Here is a 13,177-nt window from a genome sequence, read left to right as displayed (position 1 = left end):
TCAGAGTCGTGATTTCATAAACTGAGGAGTCGGAGTCGGGAGTTGGAGTCGGGTGATTTTTGTACAAAATCCACAGCCCTGTTAAATATTAGACAAAGGAGTTGGAGTCGACTCCGACTCCAACTCCGGGTAACCAAAATGGCCCCCATTTTGGTTACCCGGAGTTGGAGTCGTGGTTTCATAAACTGAGGAGTCGGAGTCGGAGTTGGAGTCGGAAGATTTTTGTACCGACTCCACAGCCCTGCTAGCTGCGTCTGGACTGGCCTCCACTGAAGGACTTTTAGGGCTGAATTGTGGACAGTCCAGATGGCAGAGAAGGACGAGGGAGCCATAAGCCTGGAGGGGGCTGGAGTAAGCTCCAGGCAGGGCTGTGGAGTCGGAACAAAATTTTTCCAACTCCGACTCCTCAGTTTATGAAACCACGACTCCGACTCCGGGTACCCAAAATGGCTCCGACTCCAACTCCTCGACTCCGACTCCTTAGTCTAATACTTAACAGGGCTGTGGATTTTGTACAAAAATCATCCGACTCCCAACTCCGACTCCTCAGTTTATGAAACCACGACTCCGACTCCAACTCCGGGTGCCCAAAATTGCCCCGACTCCAACTTCACAGCCCTGGCCCCAGGTATGTATAATTTTTTCTGTCACAGGTACACTTTATTGAAGTAGTGAGATCAAGGGCGTAGCAACAGTCATAGCAGCTGCTATGGGGCCCTGGAGTAGAGGGGGCTCAGGTGGTACTTGATGTATTAACCAACTTTTTTGTGTTCCTTCACCCTGTGAGTTTATCTAAGTGCCCATGGACTATATGCAGAATAGATCACATGAGAATACAAATCTCCCAGCTAACTCCTATCCACAGAGTAGAGGCAGGTGGCATTTCTCAAGAATGCCTACATTTTATGGCCCTATGAAAGTTTTGCTATGGGACCAACATAATGTCTAGCTACGCCACTGAGTCAGATGTTGCTGCATTGGGTAAAAAAAGGGGGCAGGGAACGGTCATGTAAGGGTCATTCTGGCTCGCTTTCACTTTGCAATTTACAGCGGAGGTCCACTTTAAGTCGTGCCAAATGAGTTTTGGAAACAAGCCAACCGGTCATGCGACCATCAATCTCTGGTCTGCAGAAATGGTACCTGTGCATTGTTTATGTGGGCAATTTATCCTGTGCATAATGCCTACCAGCAGAGTTTCCCATGAGTCCTATACAACATATCTAAGAATTGTCTCACCGGTAAAGCTTGGTTGGGGTCCTCTCCGGCCATGAACTGAACTTTCACTGCGATATTTCTCACCGATCCCTGCCGGCTGCTGTAGTTCAGGCTCCGGGGATACACATACAGAAGGTTCCTGCGAAGAATAAAATGCAGAGAAGATGGTAATTATATTCTAGCACCATTACATTTAAAGGTCCAATCAGGTGCTCTCTGTATATGATATCACAATGCGGAGCTTTAGTATAATAAGCAATGTAACAGACAAGCCTACAATGTCAAATGTTACTCAATAGATTCCACAGTATCAATGGTAAATGTACCAACTACCTCTCAGAGGTTTAAAGAGGAACTGTAGTGAAAATAACAAATGCAATTGCTTATTTTTTCAACAATATTTATTTGTAGATTATTTAGTTACTGTTTGCTCATTGTACAAGCTTTCCCCACCTTTATTAATATTCTGAAATGTATCACTGGTGGTGACATCTTTAGTCTTGTCAGGTGCAACTCTGTCGAACGTTTGGCTACTGAGAGTTCTGAAGCCAGTATCAAATAAACTTGGTCTCCCAGAATCCTTGAGAATCTCTTCCCCCTCCCATTGTGGTTTAGCCTAGGCTAATCAGCGTGTTTCTGATGCTAAAACCAGGAAAATTGCTATAAAAGTGGTTATCCTGAATCATTTACTGCATTTTTCTATATCTTGTTACAGTGCCTCTTTAAAGTGAACCTCCAGACTAAAAATCGACTCAGCAGCACTGAAAAGGCCTGGTGATTCTTTAACAGTTTCACAGCATCAGAACTTGGTTTCTCTTATACAAGCCTCATTTTTAGCTGCACAGAAGAAAACTGCCCGGGCTTTTTTCCCCTGATGCTGTGCAAAGCATGATGGGATTTCTGATGGTGGTTCTCGTTCTGCTGTTTTGGTGCAATTTTTTTTTTTTTTACATTTTGAATTTGACATTTGAAGCCTAGCGCATGCAGCTGGGAGGGGTTATCAGGACAAAGAACAGTTGGAACTGTGTCTTATGCTCCTTGTCACCTCCTTTCAACCAAAAAGATGGCTGCCCCCATGACAAAGATGGCAGCCCCCATGAATCACAAACATTTGCCTGTTCTTTTAAAACCGGGTGGGTAAAAAATTATATTACCTATCTATTATAATTAACATAACTAATGTAACTTAATGACAGTATGTTTGTTTAGGCTGAAGTTCCCCTTTAAGCCCTCTTATGTCTATCATTTCCAGTGGAGGTATTGCAAGTGCTTACTAGTGATGGTCATATCTAGAAGTCATGGAGAAGCATGTGATTTGTTGGATCAGCTGATAGATTTGCAAAGCTCTGATTTGCTGCGATCACATCCTGCTTTAGCACATGACCATGACCAGCAAATCAGAGACTTAAGGGGCCCATACACTTACCAATTTTCCCGCCGATACACAGCCGATTCGATCACTGTGATCGAATCGGCTGTGAAATCGTCGCGCAAACGCTGACCGAAGAATCAATTTCTGTCTGAAATCGATCGTTCCCGTCGTTCCCGTCCGTGCGGAAGATTAATCTCGATCGCCGGCGGGTCGGGAGTGCGTCGATAGCGGTATTACATTACCTGTTCCGCCAACGCGAGTCCCCTGGTCACCGCTGCTCCGTCTCCGCGCTGGGCTCAGAGTCCGGCAGGCTTCACTTCTTCCTGTCCCGGCAGGAAGTTTAAACAGTAGAGCGCCCTCAACTGTTTGAACTTCCCCCGGCAGGAAGTAAAGTGAAGTTGGAGAAGCTCAGACCAGAGAAGAGACAGCGGAGACCGTGTGGGACTCGCGCCGGCCGGATCATGTAATGTATGCGGGGGCCCGGAGGGGGCGGCGGCAGCTCCACAGATGGTGAATCGATTTCATGCTGAAATCGATTCACAATCGGTTTGCAGTAAAGGCAGCCATACGATCCCTCTCTGATCAGAGAGGAGTCTATCTGTTGGTCGAATCTGATGGCAAATCGACCAGTGTATGGCCACCTTTATACATTGCGGCGGCAGTGGCGGGGATTTCGTAACCTCGTCGCTCGTTCCGGAAATCGCCGCCGTACCAACGCACACCCGACCAACCAACTTCAGCCTGAAATCTTGCGGCATGTAGGATTGACCATGCGACCAATTTCCGTCCCGAAATTGGTCACTTTGTCGGTCGGCCATGCACTTGGCTGCACCAATTTGATTATAATAATCGAATTGGATGGTCGATCGACCGCCATCGCTTGATGTATGGCCACCTTTACACATCTATCACCTGACCAAACTGTTCACATGCTTCTCCATGAGTTCTCCTAGACACGACCATCGCTACTGCTCACACATTCTTCCTGAGAGCTATAACATTCCACTCTCATTGCTCATGTCAAAAGTCATTTCTCCTTACTTAATTTTATCATCTATTCTATATAAATCAATTGTTCAAGCATAAGGAAAAAAAGGATAAGATTTTGTTATTGGTAACTGTGAAACTGCTCGCTATATTTTTACTACTTTGGTTGCTTAAAAGGTTTCACATACTCAAGGTAAATACAGATAAGGCAAGATAATTCATGAGAAATGTTGGGTGAGTCAGCTGGGAAAGACAGCCTGGAATCCATTGTTCTTCCTGCTTTGGCTGTCACATGTTCAGTTCTCATTGAACCAATTCTTGGCTTGGAGATTCTCTCTGGCCTGGTTAGCCAGTATTAGCCATGCAGACATGCTCACAAGAGGCCCTTATAGTCAACTTGCAAGCTGCAAATGAAGTGAAAATCAAGATCCCTTTGTGGTCAGCTGACATTTTAACCACTTCACTACTTAGCGTTTTTCCCTTAAAAACCAGAGCATTTTTCTCATTTCACGCTCCGCCCATTCATTCGCCAATAACTTTATCGCTACTTATCCTAGCTAAATGATCTATACTTCTTTTTGCCACAAATTAGGCTTTGTTTGGGTGGCAATTTTAACTAATAATTATTTTATTATTTATTTTAAAGGGAACAAGAAGAAAACAAAGTTGAAACCATTCATTATTAATTTCCAGCCATTAAAGTTTTAAAATAAAATGTGCTACTGTAGACAAAACACACACCTTTATTGCCCATTTGACCTGGTTTTTACAACTTGTAAATTGTGTCACTCGTACAATGTATGACAATATTTTATCTGAAAACAAACGTACCAGCATATTTTTTCAGTTTTGTTTTTCTTTGTACAGAAGTATATCAATAATTACAAACCCTTATTCGCAAAAATAACAGTAATATACCCTCATGTCAGACACATTCAAAAGCTGAATCCCTAAGGTAACAATTTATGTATTTTTTTCCTTTTAATTCTGTCATTTTTTATTTTTTACATTTTGGTAACTATGGGGGGGGGGGGGGTGTTAATGTATTATTATTATTTAGTACTTATATATATATATTATATGGTGTTCTTGTGAATGTTTTTGGTACAGTATGCCATGTTCACAACTATGCATGAGGTGATTACGAGTGTATTATGTTTTTATGAGAATGTTATCAATAAAGCTGTGGCCTTTGAAATTCCAGTGTAGTGTCACAGCATTTTTCTGTGACCGAGATCACGGACTTGGCCCTGCCCAGGTCAACTTCTATGGAGGTCCCAGGGATAGGTAGTGAGAGAAAATCTCACCAACAGGAATACAGCCAGCCATACATGGGGGGAACTTATCAATGATCTAAGGACAGCTGAGATCAGATCTTGCAGAGCCCACAAGGTCCTCTACTCAAGACGGCACATGTACAGGCCTGTCTGCAGTATGCCAATGTACATCTGCATGATCCAGAGGTGAACTGGGAGAAAGTGTTGTAGGCAGATAAGACCAAAATTGAGCCCTTTGCAATCAACTTAACTCGCCATGTTTGGAGGAGAAGGAGGAAAGCTGTCAATGACCTCAAGAACACCACCAAACATGGATGTAGACAGGTAATACTTTTTTGCTTATATTTCTGCTAAGGGGACAGGACACCTTCACTGCATCGACGGGACAATAGAGAGGGCCATAAACCATCAAATCTTGGGCGGAGCACCTCCTTCCCTCAGACATGGCATTGAAAATAGGTCGTGGTTGGGAATTCCAACATGCCAATGACACAAAATACATGACCTAGGCAACAAAGAAGTGGCTCACAAAAAAGTTCATGAGAGTCCTGGAGTGGCCTAGCCAGTCTCCGGACCTTAATCCAATAGAAAATCTATGGAGGGAGCTGAAGGTTCGAGTTGCCAAATATCATCCTTGAAACCTTACTAACTTGGAGAGGATCTGCAATAAGGAGTGCGCCAAAACCCCTCCTGAGATGTATGCAAACCTGGTGGCCCCCTACAAGAAACGTCTGACCTCTGCGATTGCCAACAAGGGTTTTGTCACCAAGTACCAAGTCATCTTTTAATAGGAAATCAAGTAGTTATTTTACTCATTACAATGCACATCCAGCTCGGACTTTTTGACTTCCTTTTTGAGGGTTCTTTTGTTATTCTGTCTCTCACGGCTTCAATAAACCGCCCATTACAATCACAGACTGGTCATTTCTTGGTCAGAGGGCAAACAAGCTTAATCAAATACTTCTCTACCTCACTATAAATCTTTGCAAAAACCGCCTGTTATAATAAAGCAAAATGACAGCCGACATTTATCTTTAAAACTTTAATGATCTCTTTGACATAATTGACTTTGTAAATTATTAAACAAAAATCTATTTCAAACATATTTACTGAAGGCAAACATGGCAGGCTGCCAGTCTCCCGGTAACGTGACCAATTCCCTGCCTGGCAGCCGATCAGAGAGACAGAGGGACTGACGCTGTGTGGTGGGCATAGCCGATCCAGCCAATGGGAGAAGAGCAGACAGCATCACCTTTCTGTAACCTCAGGGCGAGGTCACCTGTGTTTACTGAGCGAGGACAGCAGACAAGAGCAAGAGGTGACTGAACTGAAGAAGTGGCCTAACAGGCGGCTAGAGAGGAGGTAAAAATGAAAGTAATCTAGAATGGGCAAAGGGAAATTAAAGTAGCACTCCAAGAAAAATGTAAAAAGACACGTGGCGCAGTGCTCATTTAAATTGTACCCGAACTCTTGCACAAGACAGAAGGAAAACCTAGAAATGCACAGAAATGTATGTGGTTAGAGTCAGGGCCGGCGCTACCATAGAGGCAAAGGAGGCAATTGCCCCAGGGCCCCTGAGCCTGTAGGGGCCCCCAGTGGCTACAAGAGGAAAAAAAATTTTCAAAACGACCTTATAGTTTTTGAGAAAATCGATTTTTAGAGTTTCAAAGGAAAGAAAATACACATTTAAATACCCGCGGACTTTAACGGTTAATAGCAAATCCACCTTAAATGCTAGAAACTCTAAATTTGCAGTATATATTAAGGAGATCATTGGGAAAAAACAATTTTTCAAAAATACCTTACAGCTTTTGAGAAAATCGATTTTAAAGTTTCGAAGGAAAAAGTATACATTTAAATGCGGTAAATGTCACTTTTAGTACCCAACGGTAGTGTAATTTTACATGTATCAAAAGAAAGAGCAATACATTTCCTGACAGTGTTTCCAGGGGGTCCATACGCAGCCGCAGCGCTTTGGCCAGGGATCGCTATACAGCCGCAATATGGCTGTATGAAGATCCCTGGCATTTGTTCCTGTTTTCCCATTTTTTTTATTTATGTTTAGAGTGTGGGAATTTTTTTAAATTATGTGGGGTCCCCCCTCCTGAAACTTTTTAACCCCTTGTCCCCCATGCAGGCTGGGATAGCCAGAATGTGGAGCTCCAACCGATTGGGGTCACCCTGACTGTACCAGCTGCAAAAAAGGTCCCTTAATGCCGATTTTTGTTCCGGGGTATTTGAATGGGGCCCCCCCCCAGGCTTATTTTGCCCTGGGGCCCCCTTGTTGCTTAAACCGGCCCTGGTTAGAGTTTAACCTAATTCCCCCTCTGTGACAACTGTAATATGATCCCTCAGCTGTGTCAGCTGACTGCCACGGGAGAGATCTAGCTGGATAGTGTACTGGTTAAGGGCTCTGCCTGTGACATGGGAGACCAGGGTTTGAATCCTGGTTAGGGTGAGTACCTATTCAGTAAGAAGTTCTTGGGCAAGACTTCCAAACACTGCAGGGTGGCCCCTTAAAGAGACACTGTAACAAGAAAAACGTCCCCTGGGGGGTACTCACCTCGGGAGGGAGAAGCCTCCGGATCCTAATGAGGCTTCCCCCGTCCTCCTCTGTCCTACGGGGGTCTCGTTGCAGCCCTCCAAACAGCGGCCCGACAGACCCGACAGCCTGTTCAATATTTACCTTTCCAGGCTCCAGCGGGGGCGCTGTTGCGGCTCTTCTGACGGAGATAGGCGGAAATAGCCGATCTCCGTCGGGTCCGCTCTACTGCTGATATTTCCGCCTATCTCCGGGGGAAGAGCGGATACTGCGCCTGCGCTGGAGCCAAAAGGTAAATATTTACATCGCTGCCGCTCCGGGAGGATTTTCGCCGCCACCATGGGGCCGAGGAGGATGAGGAAGCCTCAATAGGATCCAGAGGCTTCTCCCACCCGAGGTGAGAACCCCCCAGGGGAGGTTTTTTTCATTACAGATTTTCTTTAAGCATGCCCTTAGGCCCTGTTCACATTATAAATCGCTAGCACAATAACAAGTGCTGAGCGATTTTAAAAGCGATTTGCGCTTAGAAAATCGCTTCTGTAAGCACTTTTGCTAAGCGATTCATTTTGACACTTCTTGACGTCAGGCAGGAAGTGAACTCTTGTACCCGGAAATGATTGAATACAATGTATTTATTCATTAAAGCGCTCTGGAAATCGCAATTCAAAAAAACATTTATGCATGGTGCCCGGTGTGGGCGGGACATTTATGCACGGTGCACGGTGTGGGCGGGACATTTATGCATGGTGCACGGTGTGGGCGGGACATTTATGCATGGTGCACGGTGTGGGCGGAACATTTATGCATGGTGCATGGTGTAGGCGGAACATTTATGCATGGTGCATGGTGTGGGCGGAACATTTATGCATGGTGTACAGTGTGGGCGGAACATTTATGCATGGTGTACAGCGTGGGCGGAACATTTATGCATGGTGCACGGTGTGGGCGGAACATTTACGCATGGTGCACGGTGTGGGCGGAACATTTACGCATGGTGCACGGTGTGGGCGGAACATTTACGCATGGTGCACGGTGTGGGCGGAACATTTACGCATGGTGCACAGTGTGGGCGGAACATTTATGCATGGTGCACGGTGTTGGCGGAACATTTATGCATGGTGTACAGCGTGGGCGGAACATTTATGCATGGTGCACGGTGTGGGCGGGACATTTATGCATGGTGCACGGTGTGGGCGGGACATTTATGCATGGTGCACGGTGTGGGCGGAACATTTACGCATGGTGCACGGTGTGGGCGGAACATTTACGCATGGTGCACAGTGTGGGCGGAACATTTATGCATGGTGCACGGTGTTGGCGGAACATTTATGCATGGTGTACAGCGTGGGCGGAACATTTATGCATGGTGCACGGTGTGGGCGGGACATTTATGCATGGTGCACGGTGTGGGCGGGACATTTATGCATGGTGCACGGTGTGGGCGGAACATTTATGCATGGTGCACGGTGTGGGCGGAACATTTATGCATGGTGCACGGTGTGGGCGGGACATTTATGCATGGTGCCCGGTGTGGGCGGGACATTTATGCATGGTGCACGGTGTGGGTGGAACATTTATGCATGGTGCACGGCGTGGGCGGAACATTTATGCATGGCGCACGGTGTGGGCGGAACATTTATGCATGCTGTACAGCGTGGGCGGAACATTTATGCATGGTGCACGGTGTAGGCGGGACATTTATGCATGGTGCACGGTGTGGGTGGAACATTTATGCATGGTGTACAGCGTGGGCGGAACATTTATGCATGGTGTACAGCGTGGGCAGAACATTTATGCATGGTGCACGGTGTGGGCGGAACATTTATGCATGGTGTACAGCGTGGGCGGAACATTTATGCATGGTGTACAGTGTGGGCGGAACATTTATGCATAGTGCACGGCGTGGGCGGGACATTTATGCATGGTGCACGGTGTGGGCGGGACATTTATGCATGGTGCACGGTGTGGGCGGAACATTTATGCATGGTGCACGGTGTGGGCGGAACATTTATGCATGGTGCACGGTGTGGGCGGGACATTTATGCATGGTGCCCGGTGTGGGCGGGACATTTATGCATGGTGCACGGTGTGGGTGGAACATTTATGCATGGTGCACGGCGTGGGCGGAACATTTATGCATGGCGCACGGTGTGGGCGGAACATTTATGCATGCTGTACAGCGTGGGCGGAACATTTATGCATGGTGCACGGTGTAGGCGGGACATTTATGCATGGTGCACGGTGTGGGTGGAACATTTATGCATGGTGTACAGCGTGGGCGGAACATTTATGCATGGTGTACAGCGTGGGCAGAACATTTATGCATGGTGCACGGTGTGGGCGGAACATTTATGCATGGTGTACAGCGTGGGCGGAACATTTATGCATGGTGTACAGTGTGGGCGGAGCATTTATGAATGGTGCACGGTGTGGGCGGAACATTTATGCATAGTGCACGGCGTGGGCGGAGCATTTATGAATGGTGTACAGTGTGGGCGGAGCATTTATGAATGGTGTACAGTGTGGGAGGAGACGTCCTATAAACTTTGGGATCTGACAGAGTTTTCTGCAGGGTTTGGCAGAAAAGATGGTAAAGCTGCACAGATTTGTATCCTTGCTCATTGTTTGTTTCCATTTATTAAGTTTAATACAGATATATTGTACTGAAGTCTGACTGCATTAAAGATTTTGCATTACTAAATGATGCAAATTAGGAGTCTGAACCTGGAACATCAAGGCTCTGTCAGTTCAGGCTCAGATTTTCTTACATACATTTTTTTTTTTTTGTTCAACAAAAAAGCTTTATTGAGGTCACCAATAAATACAGAAAGTACATTGCATCCTTCAGTTAGCATAGAATGACAATTTAAATTAGTTTTTCACACACAGAAAAAACAAAACAAACAACACTTTTGTAAAACTTTGTTAAAAAAAATGTATTGTGCCTGCTGCTTCTCCCAGTCTGTGTACATGTTTGACTATGATGGGCTGTGAGCAAGAAGCGGGGGCAGGAGCTCACAGGGCAATTATTTCTTGCGACTTGGGGGCATGTTTCTGACTGTCCGGGACTGAGCAGGCAGACATCAGTCACTTAGAATCTATGAACTGTTATAGCAACCACATTTTTTATTTAGCAGAAACTACAAGGTTTTTGCAAAACTTTTTCATGTATAATCAACATCAATTAATTGACTTTGTATTAAATGCATGTTCGCAATTCAAAAAAACATTTATGCATGGTGCCCGGTGTGGGCGGGACATTTATGCACGGTGCACGGTGTGGGCGGGACATTTATGCATGGTGCACGGTGTGGGCGGAACATTTATGCATGGTGCACGGTGTGGGCGGAACATTTATGCATGGTGCATGGTGTAGGCGGAACATTTATGCATGGTGCATGGTGTGGGCGGAACATTTATGCATGGTGTACAGTGTGGGCGGAACATTTATGCATGGTGTACAGCGTGGGCGGAACATTTATGCATGGTGCACGGTGTGGGCGGAACATTTACGCATGGTGCACGGTGTGGGCGGAACATTTACGCATGGTGCACGGTGTGGGCGGAACATTTACGCATGGTGCACGGTGTGGGCGGAACATTTACGCATGGTGCACAGTGTGGGCGGAACATTTATGCATGGTGCACGGTGTTGGCGGAACATTTATGCATGGTGTACAGCGTGGGCGGAACATTTATGCATGGTGCACGGTGTGGGCGGGACATTTATGCATGGTGCACGGTGTGGGCGGAACATTTACGCATGGTGCACGGTGTGGGCGGAACATTTACGCATGGTGCACAGTGTGGGCGGAACATTTATGCATGGTGCACGGTGTTGGCGGAACATTTATGCATGGTGTACAGCGTGGGCGGAACATTTATGCATGGTGCACGGTGTGGGCGGGACATTTATGCATGGTGCACGGTGTGGGCGGGACATTTATGCATGGTGCACGGTGTGGGCGGAACATTTATGCATGGTGCACGGTGTGGGCGGAACATTTATGCATGGTGCACGGTGTGGGCGGGACATTTATGCATGGTGCCCGGTGTGGGCGGGACATTTATGCATGGTGCACGGTGTGGGTGGAACATTTATGCATGGTGCACGGCGTGGGCGGAACATTTATGCATGGCGCACGGTGTGGGCGGGACATTTATGCATGGTGCACGGTGCGGGTGGAACATTTATGCATGGTGTACAGCGTGGGCGGAACATTTATGCATGGTGTACAGCGTGGGCAGAACATTTATGCATGGTGCACGGTGTGGGCGGAACATTTATGCATGGTGTACAGCGTGGGCGGAACATTTATGCATGGTGTACAGTGTGGGCGGAGCATTTATGAATGGTGCACGGTGTGGGCGGAACATTTATGCATAGTGCACGGCGTGGGCGGAGCATTTATGAATGGTGTACAGTGTGGGCGGAGCATTTATGAATGGTGTACAGTGTGGGAGGAGACGTCCTATAAACTTTGGGATCTGACAGAGTTTTCTGCAGGGTTTGGCAGAAAAGATGGTAAAGCTGCACAGATTTGTATCCTTGCTCATTGTTTGTTTCCATTTATTAAGTTTAATACAGATATATTGTACTGAAGTCTGACTGCATTAAAGATTTTGCATTACTAAATGATGCAAATTAGGAGTCTGAACCTGGAACATCAAGGCTCAGTCAGTTCAGGCTCAGATTTTCTTACATACATTTTTTTTTTTTGTTCAACAAAAAAGCTTTATTGAGGTCACCAATAAATACAGAAAGTACATTGCATCCTTCAGTTAGCATAGAATGACAATTTAAATTAGTTTTTCACACACAGAAAAAACAAACAAACAACACTTTTGTAAAACTTTGTTAAAAAAAATGTATTGTGCCTGCTGCTTCTCCCAGTCTGTGTACATGTTTGACTATGATGGGCTGTGAGCAAGAAGCGGGGGCAGGAGCTCACAGGGCAATTATTTCTTGCAACTTGGGGGCATGTTTCTGACTGTCCGGGACTGAGCAGGCAGACATCAGTCACTTAGAATCTATGAACTGTTATAGCAACCACATTTTTTATTTAGCAGAAACTACAAGGTTTTTGCAAAACTTTTTCATGTATAATCAACATCAATTAATTGACTTTGTATTAAATGCATGTTAAAAAAATCAACCTAGGTATAAACCTTGGCGAAAAGGGGAAGAAATAAATCAATAAAGTGCAAAGTGAGACGTTAAAACATAGAAGAGAGATCCAGAAACGATTGATATTCGCTATGTAATTTGTTTCTATTGTTTGATCCACAATGAGCCTGCGCGTCATCATCTTTACTGCTGGCAGACATGAAAATAAAACAGACGGCACCAACTGCCATTATCTATAACCACACGTCTAACAATGCGATAGGCTAAACGTTTTTTTTTTTTAAAATATAGATTATACATATACACAGTTGGAGATGGTTGCTCGGCAGTTGGAATCAGCTCTTATTTCCCACAATGCAGTGAGGTTCACAGACAGCAAACTGTCATGACCTTGGTCATGACATCACACTGTGGGAGGAGTTCACCCCAATATTAGCCATATAGACCCCCCTTCCCCCCATTAACTATTTGAGAAAAGGGGGTATAAGCTACTGATTGGGATGAAGTTCAGTCTTTGGTTAAAATTTCTCTTTAAATCAGGCACGTAGCTCACAGCCCGCAATGCATTTCTCCTTTCCCATAAAGGGAGACACACTTGTGTGCAGCTAATACTGGTTAGGAGGCACAGGCTGCTGATTCCACCTCCTCTTCCTCTT

At 45.7% G+C, this 13,177-nt stretch overlaps 1 protein-coding gene across 9 annotated transcripts in view; it reads right to left on the bottom strand.

The window, feature by feature from the left end:
* DOCK6 (dedicator of cytokinesis 6) overlaps positions 1-13,177 on the bottom strand; it is a 248,549-nt gene that overhangs the window by 103,959 nt on the left and 131,413 nt on the right. For all 9 annotated transcript variants that reach the window (XM_068274305.1, XM_068274307.1, XM_068274306.1 and 6 more), the window contains one exon: positions 1,237-1,354. In XM_068274305.1, coding sequence (XP_068130406.1) covers positions 1,237-1,354 — 118 coding nt within the window. The remainder of the gene's footprint in view (positions 1-1,236; positions 1,355-13,177) is intronic.

Source organism: Hyperolius riggenbachi, chromosome 3 (genome assembly GCF_040937935.1).
Source record: "Hyperolius riggenbachi isolate aHypRig1 chromosome 3, aHypRig1.pri, whole genome shotgun sequence".
NCBI classification, from domain to species: domain Eukaryota; kingdom Metazoa; phylum Chordata; class Amphibia; order Anura; family Hyperoliidae; genus Hyperolius; species Hyperolius riggenbachi.
Note: the sequence above shows the minus strand (reverse complement) of the source record. Positions and strands in the feature narration are given on the sequence as shown.